Consider the following 18,164-nt stretch of genomic DNA (forward strand, 5'->3'; position numbering starts at 1 on the left):
AAAAGATGTAAATGGAAAATAAAGAAAAAATAGGTAGGGTGCGGTGACTTTGGGAGGCCAAGGTGGGTGGATCACAAGGTCAGGAGTTCAAGACCAGTCTGGCCAACATGATGAAACCCCGCCTCTACTAAAAATACAAAAAAATTAGCCGGGAGTGGTGGCGGGCACCTGTCATCCTAGCTACTCGGGAGGCTGAAGCAGAGAACTGCTTGAACCCGGGAGGCAGAGGTTGCAGTGAGCTGAGATCGCGCTACTGCACTCCAGCCTGGGTGATAGAGCAAGATTTCGTCCTGAAAAACAAAGAAAGAAAAGAAAAAAGAAAAAATAGAAGTACCAGAGAAAATGTATACATATATTTTTAATTTTGAATAGCAAAGATTCTTTTCAGAATGACTCCAAATGTGAAACCAAAGAGAAAAAATAATCAAAACCTATGAACAAATAACAAAGCAATATGTACACAAAGAAGGCTAATGAACCAATGGGAAAAATAAAACTGAAATAAATGGAGAAAATACATTAATAGGCAATTAATGAGAGAATTATAAACATCTAGTAAACACAAAAAAAGAAATGAAAACAAAAACATAATCTTGGCTGGATATGATGGCTCACGCCTGTGGTCCCAACTACTCAGGAGGCTGAGGTAAGAGGATGGCTTGAGCCCAGGAGGTCGAGGCTGCCATGGTTCATGAGTCATGACTGCACCACTGCCACTCCAGCCTGAGCGACAGAGCCAGACCCTGTCTCATAAAAAATAAATAAATTAATTAAATAAAAGAATAAAAAAAAAAACTTTACTGATATCTTTTGTCTTAGAACTTTACTTTCTAAGAGTATTTACATAAGTGCCCAAATGAACAAAGATGTTCATTTCAGCATAATAATTAGGAATTTTCTACATCAGGGAATATTACAACTCATCCATCAATGAAGGACTGCTTAGGTAAATAGTAACATATTGATAAAATTGAATATCAAACAGCTGACAAAAAGTATAAGGCAGAACAAAGATGCCAAAAACACACTGTTAATGAAAAATGCTAGTTATAAAACATAATATACCTCCTACAAACTCACTTTGGTACAGTCATAGCAAAAATGTGGTAGCAACACTACCTAATTATTAACAGTAGTTATTTCTGGGAGATGGAATTCCTAAGGGCTGTTACTTTTCACATTAATTTTTCTATTTCCAGTAATTTTTGTTTGAACATTTAAAAAGTTTTTAAAATAACTGTCACATGTATAATCTGAAAAAAAGATTTAAATATCAATAACAAATGTTCTAAACTAAATTATTTACTTTGAAATAATAAAAGAATTAGTTTATTGATGATGCAAATATCCTACCCCATCGATTTAGCAAACATCTGTAAAAATTTCCTAATATTTGGCTAATCCTGTTTTATAATTTGTTCTTTCATTTTCCATACTTAGCTGCTGTTACATACAAAAGCAAATGTGTTTTTAAGAAACAAGTTAAATTATTTTAGCTGAGATTAATATTGATCGATCTGTGATACAGAATATAAACATACATGTAATCCAATCACTTTTTTCTCTGATGGAGGATACAGTAACTCAGATATATGAAAAGATGATTAATAGTCAATTACATTTGAAAAATAAACTATACTTTCATAGCTGAATGAGTTAATCTAATTAATGATTTTCTTCCCTATAAATTACCTTAAAAACTGATAGCAGACCTTCATCAACGAATCTGAGTAACAGCACAACAGAAAATGCAAGCAACTGATTAGTTGCTTCTTTTGAAAATTCATGTAAGTTGATCTCCCCGTGGCTTAAATGATCTCTTATGCGGGGACCCTCCTGATGGTTCAGGAAATCCCAGAGAAATTCCTTTCAGAAATTAAACAGAGAAAGTATTTTGTTAGTATCCACAGCAGCAAGCCATGCTTGGTGTTGCTAACAGAAGGAAAGAGTGCATCCATCAGGTCCTCTGAAGCCCTGGGTGGGACCTTGCTGGGGACAGCTGTTCTCCTACACCCACAGGACAGACCAGGGAGCTGGAGAGGCTGTGGGGAAGACAGAGCTGCTCAGGTGATACTGGAGTCTCATCAAATTCCAGTCTTTCTTGTTTTTCTCTTCCTCCAAGGAAGGGAACTGAGTGTGAACATCTGCAAATGAGCTTTTCCAAGGCAAAAAAAGAAATCATGGCTCTTGCTTGTGTGAGTATAGCCCCTGCACTTTCTCATCTGCTCTTTCACCTTCGAAAGCCTATTGCTTCTTACAACACAAGTCCAGGGCCTCTCCCACAGGTTATAGGGAAAAGAGGTCAGAAAACTGCTGCCCTTGGCAAACTGCCAATGGTCAGAAGAGTCACAGAGACTCAAGGTGGAAAGAACATTAAACTAGTTCAATCGTCTTATTTTTTGATGGCAGAAATGGATGTCCACAGAGCACAGTCTAAAGTCACAGAACACGAGCATGATCCTAGGTGGCCTGTTAGAAGGAATGGATGTCAAACACCTATTGTAGTCCAAATTAGTCACTGAAATATCTTCATAAAATATTAAAAAAAGGATAGATGGCCTTAAACAATTAATCATTCTCTTTTCATCCAATATTCAATCTTATTACCCTCATTTGACTGTTGCTTTTTTTTGAGATGGAGTCTCGCTCTGTTACCCAGGCTAGAGGGCAGTGGCGCGATCTTAGCTCACTGTAACCTCCGCCTCCTGGGTTCAAGCCATTCTCCTTGCCTCAGTCTTCTGAGTAGCTGGGACTATAGATGCCTGCCACTGCACCCAGCTAATTTTTGCATTTTTAGTAGACACAGGGTTTTAACATATTGGCCACACTGGTCTTGAACTCCTGACCTTGTGATCTGCCTGCCTTGGCCTCCCAAAGTGCTGGGATTACAGGCGTGAGCCTGTACTCCGGGCCTAACTGTTGCATTTAACAAGGCACAAATACATGTCCGTTCTACAGCACAAATACATGTAAAAAACAAATTCAAATTTTGCTTAGGGACAGGGCACCTAAATCATCAGGCCTTTAAAAAAGACATTTAAGGAGTGACAGCTTGGCAAACATCAGCTGATTGGTGGCTGAAGCTGAGACAGCACAGGAATGGTTCAGAAGTGTTTTTCTTGAGCAAACCACAAGCCAAAATTAATTTCATTTTAGAGAGGTGCTGATGACATCAATAAATACAAGAATATTAGCCTGGAAAATACCTAATACTTACCATAGCAGGCTCTCCAAGGAAAAGAGGAAGCTGATTGATTTTACCATCATTCAAGTGTTTTGCCAATATCTAAAACATCAAAAATAACTACATTGATTAACTGGTCTCCATACATAAACATACAGCACTTTCAGAGTTGATGGATATAGTACTTTTAGTGTAACTTGTTATCTAAGGTCTAAGCAAATCAAATGGCATGAGGACAGTCTTCAAAACTCAGCAAACAGGTGTTCAGGAAATATTTTCTTAACCAACAGAATGACTTTAAGAATATATTATTAATTGTATACACATGTGTTTGTGTATGTGACTGTGAATATGTGTGGTGTATATATGTGTATGTGCATATGTGGTGTGAGGGTGTGTACATTTGTGTGTTTATATGCAACTGTGCCTCTGTGTGTGTGTAGTATATGTGCCTGAATATGTGGTGTGGGGGTGTGTGTGCCTGTGTGTGTATATGTGGCATGGAGGTATGTGCTCATGTGTGTATGTATGTGTGGTGTGTCCATGTGTGTTGTGTATATATTACAGTGTGTGTAGGCCTGTGTGTGTATATGCAGCATAGATGTATGTGTTCATGTGTGTGTGTGCATATATGTGTGGTGTGTGCATGTGTGTTGTTTGTGTACACATTAGAGTCACTTCCAAAGTCACTTCTTAACTTACCATGGACTTTGCCCAACCACCCCAACCAATCCCACAGACCTGATCCTCTAGAGACTGGACTGCACTATCTAATCGATTCCTCACATCACCAAAGGTCTTACACATTAAAATAACAGCAGATTATTCACCTAATGGAAGAGGCTCTGCAAGTAAGCAGGCACATTTTTAACTCACCCACCACACACTCACTTAGGAATCTAACAGTTGTCTTAAAGGCAAAACCAAATGTCCAGACCTCTACAGGTGGCCCTTCCCTTGGTTTCCTATAGACTGTCACACTTCAGGTGCACATGAATGCTATCCGCGATGACACACACAAGTGCCTACGCTCTGTGGATGATAAAAGGCATTTTCAACTGTGGTTTTTTCACTATTCACACCCCCAATATGCAGATTAAATGAATCAATATATACTACACACTCAGAACAGTAGTTGGGGAATATTTCATGTACAAAAAAGATGTTACCCCAAATCTAAAATGCAAGCCTCTAAATAATTATAGCTAATCATGTTAGATTCCTTGATATTTTCCAACTTTGAGCTTTGTATAGCTTTGGGAGCTAGATTGGTAATATTGGGACTCAAAATCAACCAGAAATATCAATTATAAGCTTTTTTTGGTTTATATTACTATGGACATTTTCCTATAAGCATATGATTTATGGCTGATCTTTAATTTTGCGTTTTAATTTGTATTTTAAAAGAAGACAGTGTTCTGTTTGTTTCAAATTACCTTATAAGTGTACTTACTTACTTCATCAAAGGTGGTATAAAGAGTTGTTGACTTCAGAAAAGGAAAGAAATGAAAATAAACAATTAAAGCAAAATGCAAATACAGTAACACTATACAAAATAAGAAAAAATTCTGGTACATGGCCACACATCCCAGTTTTTTGTTAAAACAAACATTCATCTAGAAACACTATGAGAGGAATGTCACTGACCAAATGAACACATTACAAATACGCAAAAACACAGCACAGCTGGCCATGAAGCTGCATTAGGACAACAGAGCTTTAGCCCAGTCCTCTCTAAAACGTACGATCCCAGGTCCTCACAAATCGCTGCTCATACAACAGAATACTTCTCCTGACAACTGGTATTCACACACAAGTGAGCACAGCTTCCTATTTTCTCCAGTGAACAGCCTTGTCTGTTTTTATTTTATTTCATGCACGCTGCTTCTCAGCATCATCAACATGGCCTACAGACATGGGCTGTCCTGAGTTCTGATCCCAAATTCAACATTTTCTAGACATGAAACCTACAGGCAACTGATTGAACGCCACAGATGTAGGTTTTCTCTGCAAAAGAAGAAGTGAAGAATGCCTGTCTCAAAAGGCTTCTGGGGACTTCAGTGAGATTTGACAGACAGCGTGACGAAATCACTTCAGTGAGATTTGACAGCGTGATGAAATCACTTCAGTGAGATCTGACAGGCAGTGTGACGAAATCACTTCAGTGAGATCTGACAGGCAGCGTGACGAAATCACTTCAGTGATATTTGACAGACAGTGTGACGAAATCACTTCAATGAGATTTGACAGGCAGTGTGACGAAATCACTTCAGTGAGATGTGACAGCGTGATGAAATCACTTCAGTGAGATGTGACAGTGTGATGAAATCAGTGAGATTTGACAGACTGTGTGATGAAATCAGGATTTTGTGTAAGCTAGCTCTCAAGAAATGTTTTTTGATTTATTAATGTTTTATAACCTATTTTAAATTTCATATTGCCAATATTCTTCAACATTACTACACAGATGACTCTAAAATCTGTATCTTTAGCTCTCAAATCTGTATTGCTAGCCCTAAAATTCCCTCTGAGTTCTAAATATCCAATTGTCTACCACACATTCCCACTTTCTCCAAAAAGTGGAATTTTTCATTTACCTCCATCAACTACATGCATTAGCTTCTACTTTGTTTTACAGGGTTAGTATAAATGCCTTCTCACTCTCCCGTGATAAATAAGCTTCTGAAGTCAGAAAATCTTACTCATATTCATACCTTCCACTGGCCCTGAAGAGACCTCATGACACAAAAGTAATCAGTAAATAATAACAGCATCTGCAGAGTCTTATTAAGTTTTATAAAATATCTTCATATATATGTCGCCTTAAAAACTGATCCTGTTTATTCTGGATACAAGCCTGGCTAAAACTTAATACAGTCTTTGATAGATTATATCCTCTGTGGAAACAGTCATGTTATTTATTTATGAAGTCAAACGACAAGTAAATATCCAAATATCCAAATTTATTTGCACTACATGGCCCTAGAGTGACGGAGCGCGCCACCATGCAGCCCATCTCCATGCAGGTATCACGAAGCAAGGGCTCTAATGGGTGGGACCATCTCTTTCCTGAAGCTTCGCTCCACACAGCACTGAGTGGCCTACATGGAAGGCACTGGGCGTGGGCACTAGGCGACGGCAACGTGAAGGCCTGCCTCAGAGAACCTGCAGAGACCTCTGCAGAAATGCACATGAGTAGGGCAAAGCAGGACTGCCTCCAAGATAAGATAGAAACAGAACACAGAGAAAAGCGGCCTCAACCTTTGAGAAGATGAGCCTCTGGGAGGTCGCTCTTGTGGTCACAGCCCCTGATCTGGAGCAGTAAGTGTGGGGGTGAGGAACAAAGTAAGAAGAAAGACAAGCAAGTTCTGGAGCTGACAAGAAGCCTAAATTTCACTGAGGGACCCAAACAGGGAACACACCAAAGAGGAGGGCAGGGTTAGCACCCGAGGCCTTGCTGCCACGTGAAGAGGATGAACTCCACCTGGCAGGCAGCAGGACATCATCAAGGAGGTTAAACGAATGAAGAAAACCATCAATAACGAATGAAGAAAACCATAAATAACTTAACAATATCAGTTTAGACAATAATCAGTGGGGCCAGGTATGGTGGCTCACACCTGTAATCCCAAAACTTTGGAGGGCCGAGGCAGAAGGATGACTTATGCCCAGGAGTTTCAGATCAGCCCCGTCAGCATGGCAAGACTCTGTCTCTACAAGAAAAAAAAAAAGCGTAAAAAGGAGCCAGGTATAGTAGCACACACCTGTGGTCCCAGCTACTCGGCGGGGGCTGAGGTGGGAGAATCGCTTGAGCCTGGGGATTGAGGCTGCAGTGAGCTATGATCGCACCACTGCACTCCAGCCTGGGCAACAGAGAGAGACCCTGTCTCAAAAAAAAAAAAAAAAACAAAAAAAAAAAACTAAAAAAAGAATCTGCAGGACTGTGAGAGTGAAATTTGATAAGGAGGAAGAATCATGAGATGAGCTCAGGTGGGCCGAGGAGCCAGGTGGGGCTTCTCAGTTTGGACAGGAAGAGCATGAGGTCAGCTGGCTGGAAACCACCAGCCGTGCTGGCCACTGAGTGGACATGGGAGGTGTGGAGGAAACACGAGATGCTGTTGGAGTCTGCAGTTGGTGAGGCTGAGATGACAGAGGGAGCGTCAGAGGACAAATCTGTGGGAAACAACGCCTTTCTGAAATAAGATAAACGTGAGGTGCTGAGGAAAACTCACATGAAGATACTCAGCGAACATGAGCACATCTAACTGCAGAGATCAGATGGTGGTCAGTGAGAAGCAACGCTGGGAAGCCCGGCTCCTGGGCCATGAGCTCTTGCAGCACTGCTTTTGCTGGGTTCAAAACTTCTCATAGGTTAGGTTTCGTTTTCATTGAGTTCAAAGTATTTTCTAATTGTTGTTCCCCCAGAGATGAAAATGTAAGGCGCAGAATTGCACGAGATCTCCCAGGGAGAGGAAACAGGATGGGGTTGAGAGCCGAGCACTGAGGAATGCCTACAAAGAGGGGCAAGAAGCAAAAGCCAAGCTAGAGAAGGAGACGAGAATCCGAGGTGCGGAGCGGCTGTGCCTGCCCTCCCTCCACAACAGATCGTCCCGTGGGAAGCTGGGCACTCGGCCACCCAGGAATGCTGCCACGCCTCCCTGGTAGCAAGTGCGACTAAGCTCTGGCCCACGGCCTGCGCTACCTCCAGGAAGTGTCCTTAGAGAGGGGCATGCACCAATCTTCGCTGTTCCTGCTGGCTGGAAAGCAGATGTGATGGCTGACACAGCCGGCTGGAGCCAGGAAGAAGTCGTCTCCATGAGGAAGGCCCAGGCCTCATCAGTGGAAGACGACACAGAGGGTCTGAGTGATGATGGGGGTGCTGCCATCTCTGCGGGAACTCCTCACAGTTGGGAAAGGAAGAAATGCACTTCTAGCCTATTTCAGTCACTGCAGCCATATTATTTCGAGATCTCTGTCACTAAGCAGCAGCATCTTATCTTAACTACCAAAAAGGAGCAGAAATGAGAAATTCTAGGAGCCAGAGGAGGTAGGCTGGAAACTCAGAGACGCTTGCCTCAGACAGGGCAACCGGGGGTCAGTGTGGGAACTCTGAGGCAACTGTGCGTGTACACACTTGGAAGGGCTCACGAAACTGTGAGACAAAGGCTTCTGCGATCTGCTGCAGGGCTGGCACTAACCAAGTCACCTCCAAATCCCACATCTTCCATGTGGAAGCTGGAGAAACTCAAGCTCAGGTTTCAATTAGTTGCCCAAGGTCAGGATCAACCACTGGTCGCCTCAGTCTCCTGGCTAGACCCCAGCCATCTCACGCGGTTACAGTGACACACCATCAACACGGCTAGAGACAGAATCAGTGCCTACTACGTTCATGGCATCATTAAGTTTAAAAGACTGTTTGGAAATATTTCAGAAATATCAAAAACAATCATAAATAACAAATATAAATCCTAAAAAATGACAGTGAAGACTTCCACAGTTCTTAGCTAAAAAATGCATTTTAATGTTAAACAGAATAAAAATTTTAAAAACTTTTAATTGGTAACAGAAAACAGCAACAGTCATCACAATCAGTAATAAAAACAAGTTTACCTCAGCAGTCAGGAGTCTTTTTGGACATCTGTTAAGTGTCGCAAAAACATTCCTAAGTCCAGTTTCTAGTTGTGTCAGCAACAATATGGCACAGTCAGCAAACCTATGAAATTGAAGGGAAAACAGGTAAAATTCCATGTTTTTAAAGTAAGTATTAGGCCAGGTGCAGTGGCTCACGCCCGCAATCCCAGCATTTTGGGAAGCCAAGGTGGGAGGATCGCTTGAGGCCAGGAGTTCAAGACCAGCCTGGGAAACCCCATCTCTACAAAAAATTTAGAAATTAGCAGAGTGCGGTAGCACTGTCTGTAGTCCTAGCTACTCAGGAGGCTGAGGCGGGAGGACTGCTTGAACCCAGGAGTTCAAGGCTGCAATGAGCTATGATTGTGCTACTACACTCTAGCTTGAGTGACAGAGTAAGACTGTCTCTAAGTAAAAAACAAACAAGCAAAAAACAAAAATAATATTGACACCAACATCACAATAACTGCTGCAGTCTACATATCAAAGGCAAAGAGAAATGATAATACCAATAATAGGAGAAGCAAAACAGAACCAGCTGGGCGCAGTGGCTCAAGTCTGTAATCCCAGCATTTTGGGAGGCTCAGGTGGGCGGATCACATGAGGCTAAGACTTTGAGACCAACCTGACCAACGTGACGAAACCCAGTCTACTAAAAATACAAAAATCAGCCCGGCGTGATGGTGCATGCATACCTGCAGTCCCTGATACTTGGGAGGCTGAGGCACAAGAACAGCTTGAACCTAGGAGGCAGAGGATGCAGTGAGCTGAGATTACACCACTGCACTCCAGCCTGGGTGACACAGTGAGACTCTGTCTCAAAAAAAAAAAAAAAAAAAAAACAACCACACACACATAGAACCAAAGTTTCATTAAGTAGTGATTTTTAAAACACTTTCCAGTGTTTTAATTTTTGATGAACCATTTTTCGTAGGTTCTATAGAACAAAATGTCATCAAAGAACTGTCTAACTCATTTCATTGCTTCTAGAAAATACTGAGGCTGGGCGCAGTGGCTCATTCCTGTAATCCTAGCACTTTGGGAGGCTGAGACAGGAGGATCACTGAGCCCAGGAGTTCAAGACCAGCCTGGGCAATGGACTGAGACCTTATCTTTAGAGAAAGTACAAAAATTAGCCAGGCATAGTAGTACACACTTACAGTCCTAGCTACTCAGGAGGCTGAGGTGGGAGGACTGCTTGAGCCCAGGAGTTCAAGGCTGCAGTAAGCCGAGATGGTTCCAATGCACTTCAGCCTGGATGACAGGGTGAGACCCAGTCTCAAAAAGAAAAAACAAAAATGCACATACCAGGATTTCAGTGGGTTCTCAAGGCATAAAAATGAATGAATTAGGGTAATATCCTTTAAGGAACTAAAGACCAGCTCACCAGACCTTCTGGTGGTGACCATACACGTGTTTGCTCCTGAGGAAACAGAAACAGAATGTAAGGACAAAGTGGCTTATCTCTGTTTCATGGTTCTGAACATGTTTTGCTCATTCTAAGAATTCCAGAAAGTATTAAAAAGTGGATCCTGAAAAATAATTCTATTAACTGCACCAAAAGGCCAACACACAATGTTTAAGATACAATCACAGGCTGTCCTTGAAGCAACTCTATGAAGGTGTTTTATTTTCAGGTCTGCTCAAGTCAGTCCAGCTTCTCTTCACTCCTACTCCAACAGCAAAAAGCATCAAAAGTGAAGGGCGTCAAGAAAGACTGGCCTCCAGCCACTGCGAACCACTCTGCCATGCTCCCTTCAGTTACCTGTGCGACTTGAACTTGACCAGTGCAACTTCCCAATATGGTAACATGATTTTTAATATAAAAGCAGATTTCGTCATCGCTTCTTCTAATACTGAGAGCACCTCATAAGTAACATCTGTAAAACAACATACAGTTTTAAACACAATCATACTGATCAACTGAAAAAAGACAGAAACATACGTTGGAGGAGGGATGCCAATGAGCCAACCACTTTAGGTGGCTGAACCGTGACCCCTGCAGCAGGGGACTTGTTAGAGAGTAGGATTGCCCTGACCAAGGGCCTGAGGTGCAGGTGATCCCTGGAAAGTGGGGCATGGACAGCTCTTCAGTGATTTAGGCAACAGTTCAGGGTGGACCAACTGAGCACAATGACCAAGAGAAGTAAAATACATTTTCAGAAGGTGTAAAAGACCCTTGATACTACTACAAGTATTTTTGGTATAACAATCATGAGTACAAAGATACAAGAGGTAAAAGGAGGAGAAAATGTACGTCATCCAACAGCCTGAGACCACTGCTGTGCATAGTGCATCTGAGGAAGAAAGAGCTTGACTCACACAGCTGCAACTCCTGTGACCCCCACAACAACTCCAGGGCATGGTGGGAGGAGGCAGGGCTTTGGGTGACAAAATGTAGGAGGTTCTTCAAGCAACTCTGAAAGCCATCCGACTACTGAAGAATAACCACTTCACCCCACCTCAAGAGTGCACCTCTTAATGCTGTTTACTGACTTTGCAAAATAAAAATATCTATGCAAAGCTACATTAAGGAAGAAATGTGAAACGCAGTACTTACCAGGAAAAACAATCAAATCCTCAAGGTTTGTAGGAGTTATGAAAGAGCGATGTGCCAATGTAAGTTTAGTTTTTTGAAGATAACTCTTCAGTAACTGACCCAATCCTGCTGTCAACAGCATCATCATTGAACAGTATCTAGAGGAAATACCATAGATATCTGTTACAAAAATGTACTCAATCATGCCTATAAAAAGCTTCACTGTGAAAAATACAAATTTAAAATTAAGAAAGCAAAGCACCATTAAATTGCATGAAACTGGCCGAGCACGGTGGCTCATGCCTGTAATTCCAGTACTTTGGGAGGCCGAGGAAGACAGATCACTTGAGTTCAGGAGTCTGAGACCAGTCTGGGCAACAAGGTGAAATCCTATCTCTACAAAACATATAAAAAAGTTACGTGGGCATAGTGGCGTGTGCCTATAGTCCCAGCTACTGAGGAGGCTGAGGCAGGGGGATCACTTAAGCCTGGGAGAGGAGGTTGCAGTAAGCTGAGAATGTACCATGGCACTCCAGTCTGGGTGACAGAGTGACACTCTATCACAAAAAAAAAAAAAAAAAAATTGCACAAAATTCTCTAGATGTGTAGGAATTAAGCTGTGGAAGAGTTGGGAGGCACAATAACACCACAGAAACTCTGATGAAGACCCTAATGAAACCTCAGGGTCTTCCACCCACCCAGGACGTGAATGGTATAACATCCTTCTGGTGTCGCCCCTGAACTGCCTTTGGGGTGTAAGTCACTGAAACCATAACCCGCTCATCACTCTGGTGACTACACTAGTAATACTCAATTTCATCTTCCAAATCCTATCTCAAAACTCATCTTTCACAAAATCTATTTCTTTCTCATAAAATTCAAAATTTAAAAAACTCTTTGGTAGATCCAGAAAAGGAAGAAAATTCCTTCACTTGAAACTTACTTTGGAGGAACTTCTTCAGGTGACGCAAACCCATGCCATAAGACGTTACGCAGATTGAGACCACACGGAGAGCCAATGAAGACTTTTAGCACATTCATCTAATCCGGTTAAGGACAGCAAATCATTACATAGTTAATTATTATTGAATTACTGAATAAACCAATATAATATGAAGATAACGTTTGTGTTCTTTTTAACTGACAGAGCCAACTAGCAGTAATAATAATAATAAAACCAACATTTATTGAGTGTTTAATATGAGCTAGACACATTTTATATGTATTCATCAACTCACTCACCCTAAGAACAACCTACGAGGAAGGCACTACTATTATCCCCAGCACCTAGGTGAAAGAAGTACAAGCATGGAAAGGTGAAACCAAGGTCTCAAAGGCTACAAAATCAATATGGGGGATAAGATCCGACCCAGGTCATCCTGCTTTAATAAAGTGCTTCAAATGTGCCGAACATCTAAATAAAATTTAAAAAGACAATGATATGACAAGCAGAAACGTATCGCTGTATTAAGCAGCATGCAATTGTGTGGTTAAGCAGAGGCAGCAGGGGATGCCCGAGCAGCGTGACTCCAGGCTTGAGCCTCCACTTCCCTAGCTGTCTGACGTGAAGCCCATCACTGATCCACCCCACCATCTATCTACAGAGTGAAGAAAACACCCAACCAGGGGGCCTACTTAATGGACATGCCCAGAGAACCGCTTTGAGTTTGAGGCACCATACTTAGAAGAAACTCAGAAAATAACGGACGATGTTCAAAGACTAAAAGAACTTAAAATCCTATCACAGGAGAAAGAATGGTTGAGCCTCCAGAAGACTCGAGAAGGAAGTGAACACTGTCTTCATGCATGTGAAAGATGGCTGCTGAGAAGGGAATGTGGATGCATTCTGAACTTTCCTCAGAGGGGAGACCCAAAACCAGGAGGTGGAAATGATCAAGAGCAGTTCTACTGAATGTAGGAACATTTAACAAGCAGTTCTTCTATGCAGCTTCAGGAGATCTTTTTGCTCTACCAATAATTGATGAAATATTCATGGTTCACACTATCTGATCAATCAGATGTATAAATGGCAGTGACCAAGTAAAAGTACCTGGCAGCTGAAGGGGCCACAAGTGGGCAGAAGGCCAATCACATATAAGCAAGTACCATAGAACAGATCAAAGAAACAAAATGTATTTAAGAATTCAGTGTAACAACAAGAGGTTTGCACTTTTTATCTTCATTCCATGCTCTCCACAAAAGAAAATGATCTTTAAGCTGACAAGGAGTAAAGACCCACAGAAATGAATGGAAAAGCTCCACTGAAGACAGATTTCTTTACTCCAAAAATCATCTGGCAGCTTCCTGGCTTGGCAAGTGCAGCTTCCACATAAGGCTCTCCTGGGTTTCTTCATCTTGACCCTGCCTCACTCAGTTGCATATGGTTATTCATTAGTCTTAAGTCTCTTGATCATGTGCCCTTTAGGAGATTTTAATATAGTATGTAACAGCATGATTTTTTTAACATCTGAATTTTTTTTCTGCTGTAAGTTTAAATGGTTGCAAAAGGCATAATTTCACATTAAAATTTTCAAATAAAATCATATTATCACTCATTTAAAGGGTTAAAGTTGTATTCTGGATTATCATAGTTAATAATATGTAATTGATCAAGGCAACATGCTTCACATTGGCCCTGTGGTGCCCCAGAGCTATTCACACTTGGGATAGGAAAGCTTTCTACATGCTGGAGGAGGGGCAATTTTGAAAGGGAAGGTGGGAAGGAAGAATATGCCTGAATCACTGATACAATTTTTTCCTAAAGCATCATCAGTTTGGGAAGAACAAAAGCACAGCATATGTGAATTGTTGTTTTGCACTTACTCCATGATGTGGTTTGGCTGTGTCCCCACCCAAATATCAATTTGAATTGTATCTTCCAGAATTGTGGGAGGGACACAGGGGGAGGTAGCTGAGTCATGGGGACCGGTCTTTCCTGTGCTATTCTCGTGATAGTGAATAAGTCTCATGAGATCTGACGGGGTTTATCAGGGGTTTCCACTTTTGCTTCTTCCTCATTTTTCTCTTGCTGCTGCCATATACGAAGTGCCTTTCTCCTCCTGCCATGATTCTGAGGCCTCCTCAGCCATGTGAACCTGTAAGTCCAATTAAACCTATTTCTCTTCCCAGTCTCGGGTACGTCTTAATCAGCAGCCTGAAAATGGACTAATACACTCCATGAGTTTAGATGAACAAGCTTACCACAGACTGCCCGAAGACTTGAGCAAGTTCCTCAGATGCAAGCAGATCTCTTAAAAGAAAGGGGCATTCCTTCCCAATCAGTAAAAATACCTAAAATTCAAACAAAAATTGTGTAACAGTTGCATTATGAGTCAATAAACATTAAAAACATTATCCATGAAGCAACTGTTTGTACAAATGAAGGGTGAAAAGTACTTAGACACCAATCCTTTGATTTCATAATCATTCAAAAGGGAAATATTAAAAATTTATACCAAATGATTTTATGTTATAGGAAAATAAGAAATCTGAGGATAACTGTAAAATAGCTTAATGTTCATTCAGACAATTTAATGGGCCAATAATGAAAAAGTTCTCACACTTACATCACCCAAGGCTCGTTCTAGACACGATGTCAGTTTCATTAAGCTAAGAGAAATAGCGGGAGATTGTAGACTTTCCAACGCATCAAATATTTCAGGAAATAACTATTTAGAATAAAACATATATTAGGATGTACACTCCAAAACTGCTTCTCAAAGTAACAACATTATTCATTGAAATTCAAACCTCGAGATTTCAACTGCTATATTTTGTTATTTTCAGCGAATAAGTAAACATTTTCTGTATAATTACATTGCTTAAAGAATCAATAAAAATATTTAAATAGCTAAAATTCCTTGAAGGTTTTTTATTTAAACGTGTATTGAAAGCAACAAATCTGGCATAATTTAAGTGGAAAAGTCAAGCATTTCGACCTCCATCGTGTTTCTCGTTTTGATTTGGCTGAGTCCTCAAACAGATACACACAAGGCAGCTCATCCTGCCACTTAAAAGCACAAGTACAAGGGGGACATGATGATTCCTTCACTTCAAATTCAAAGCAGAATTAGACTTGTCACAGTGACTGCTTTACTGTGGTCATTTAGTGTGCCAAATAAAATGAAGAAAAACTGACCAAAAAAACAAACCAAAACAAGATTTTCGGTTGGGGCCCAAATTACCCATACTCCCTTCAGTTCCTCATTAACAAACCAAGTATCCCAGCTCTGGTCTCCAGGCCCCGCTGTCTTAGAACACCTCAATACCTCTCCACAGGGCCTCTTATTCTGGAGTGGTCAGTTTTTCTTCTATCCCTGGACGAGCACCATGTGCCAAATGTTAGCTCTCCAACCCCTAACCCTGTGATAATGAATTCAAACCCTTCCTGTGTTCCAAAGGGCATGTTTCTCAGCTCAGGGTTTGGAGACCTGGCATAACAGCCCAGGGTTTTCTTGCAACCCTCGACACGTCTTCACAGCTGGAGGGCCTGGGGATGAAGGAAGCCCCTTTAAAACTGGCAAATAATAAGTCCTCTAAGTAGTATTTGCACAGTCTTTTATTTCTAAAGGTTGTTCACAAGCCAAACCTCTGGAAAACTTGTCCACTGGAACCATGGTGCGTATCGAATTTCAAATTGCCCCTTGGTCAGAGAGAAGAAATGTGAATGGACAGCCTCACAGACAGGGCCAAGCAGCCTCACGCTTCCCCGGTAATCCAGACCCTGCTCTTCAAGGATGAGAAAACAAATGTCAGCACCATAGCCCCATATCATGTGATATAAAATCTCTACATCATCAAAGAAAAAGTGCTTTAATTATAAAATTTCCAGAAAATCAACAATTAGCTTACCATTGAAAATATGATACACTTTTACGTTGTTGGAAATCAATCACATAATGCTTATCAGGTTATAAAAGAAAACTATCCTATCAGCAGAGAATTTGGAAAATACAAAAAGTTTCAAACAAGAGAAAACTATTTTTGTCAATGTCTTTACCTGTACATAAGAACACAGAAAACCAGGCTCACACTGTATATACAATTTTGTAACCTGATTCTTTTTAAGTTAAACCAGGCTCACACTGTAGACACAATTTCGTAATCTGATTGTTTTTAAGTTAAACCAGGCTCACACTGTAGACACAATTTCGTAACCTGATTGTTTTTAAGTTAAACCAGGCTCACACTGTAGACACAATTTCGTAACCTGATTGTTTTTAAGTTAAACCAGGCTCACACTGTAGACACAATTTTGTAACCTGATTTTTTTAAGTTAACGTTATTAGACTGAGATTTCTAATGGCAATGAATTGTTTTAAATGTATTTATCATATGAAGTTTTTGTTTTAATTTTTTTTGATAAGTTTGGGATTAACCATCCACTTGGTTCATAATCAATAAATACCAAAGGGTAATTACAAATACAAGCCCCTCCTATTTTTTTTCCAACTTAGCTCAGAGACTTTTGTATCAGATGACATTCCTCATTCTTTTCTGTCTCTGCATAATATTCTATTATATGAATTATCATAATTGACTGAACCAATCCCCTACTGCTTGATGTTTGGCTGTTTATTTATTTAGCTATTGCAAACAATGCTGCAAGGAATAACCCTGCACAATCACACTTTCATATCTGTATCTGTCTTAAAGTTTCCTGAAAATGGACTGCTAGGCCAGAGTATGTTCATTTGTAATTTTTATAACTATTATTAAATTTCCGCATCTATATCTCTGCTCCAAAGTGTGCAAGAATGCCTAAAAGACATTTAAAATAACTGTATAATCTATTACTGGTCCTTTTCTACCCTTAATTCATATGACTCCTATGGAGAATCATCTCAAGGCCCTGAGATCTACATCATCAACAGTCCACCAGCCCCTCTCTGCCTCCTGACACCTTCTCTGTAGAGGAGGTTTTCTTAGCCCAGCTTTCCATTAATTTTTCCATGCTTCTCTGGCCTCATCCCCTCTCTTTTCACATTAATTCCTGTTCTCCTTTGGAGTGAGGCCTGTATTATAACATTATCTAACAAAAGGAACCAGTGGTCAGAAAGGGGAATTTTACAGGTCAAGACATTTTCAATGGAACAGTTATGAAAGTTTGGAGTACAAAGACAGCACAAACCTGACTCTGTGTAGCTCACACAGTCTGTGATTGTTTTCCAGCATACTTCACCATTCTGAGTAACAATGCTATGGATATCACAATTTTCTCTGAGTTGAAACCCAAGATTACAAATTATATCATACACTGAGGGAGAAAGACATGTGGTAATAGGGTCCCCTATTAATACCTAAAAAAAATAAAATAAAAGGCACTGCTTAACAGAAAGAAAAACAGAGTATTATATATTTAAGTCACAAGAAAATTCTCTTAAGAACTGAATGCACTCAGGTATCATTGCTGTTAACATGCTTTCTGGATATCATGAAAGCTGTATGATTAAAACATTGTGATTAAATATTAAAGATAATCTGGCCAGGCGCAGTGGCTCAAGCCTGTAATCCCAGCACTTTGGAAGGTCGAGGCGGGTGGATCACGAGGTCAGGAGATCTAGAACATCCTGGCTAACACCATGAAACCGCGAGTCTACTAAAAATACAAAAAAATTAGCCGGGCGTGGTGGTGGGCACCTGTAGTCCCAGCTGCTTGGAAGGTTGACACAGGAGAATGGCATGAACCTGGAGGGCGGAGCTTGCAGTGAGCCAAGATTGCGCCACTGCACTCCAGCCTGGGCCACAGAGCGAGACTCCGTCTAAAAAAATAAATAATAAATAAATAAATTAATAAATAAAGATAATTTACAT

The 18,164-nt window shown here is 40.8% G+C and overlaps 1 protein-coding gene across 9 annotated transcripts in view; it reads right to left on the reverse strand.

Moving 5' to 3' along the window:
• ERMARD (ER membrane associated RNA degradation) overlaps window positions 1–18,164 on the reverse strand; it is a 30,515-nt gene that overhangs the window by 10,039 nt on the left and 2,312 nt on the right. For 7 of the 9 annotated variants that reach the window (XR_004442680.1, XM_033234181.1, XM_033234182.1 and 4 more), the window contains 11 exons: window positions 17,482–17,650; window positions 15,940–16,079; window positions 14,918–15,019; window positions 14,553–14,642; window positions 12,295–12,392; window positions 11,373–11,509; window positions 10,578–10,692; window positions 8,795–8,897; window positions 4,642–4,671; window positions 3,218–3,286; window positions 1,693–1,866 (listed from right to left, as the gene is read on the reverse strand). Coding sequence is in view for 8 of the 9 variants with exons in the window: in XM_033234181.1 (XP_033090072.1) it covers window positions 1,693–1,866; window positions 3,218–3,286; window positions 4,642–4,671; window positions 8,795–8,897; window positions 10,578–10,692; window positions 11,373–11,509; window positions 12,295–12,392; window positions 14,553–14,642; window positions 14,918–15,019; window positions 15,940–16,079; window positions 17,482–17,650 (1,227 nt within the window). In the remaining variant the exon portion in view is untranslated. The remainder of the gene's footprint in view (window positions 1–1,692; window positions 1,867–3,217; window positions 3,287–4,641; window positions 4,672–8,794; window positions 8,898–10,577; window positions 10,693–11,372; window positions 11,510–12,294; window positions 12,393–14,552; window positions 14,643–14,917; window positions 15,020–15,939; window positions 16,080–17,481; window positions 17,651–18,164) is intronic. The other 2 variants (XM_033234183.1, XM_033234178.1) reach the window with 2 other exon arrangements.

Source organism: Trachypithecus francoisi, unplaced genomic scaffold (genome assembly GCF_009764315.1).
Source record: "Trachypithecus francoisi isolate TF-2019V2 unplaced genomic scaffold, Tfra_2.0 Lachesis_group15, whole genome shotgun sequence".
Lineage (NCBI taxonomy): Eukaryota > Metazoa > Chordata > Mammalia > Primates > Cercopithecidae > Trachypithecus > Trachypithecus francoisi.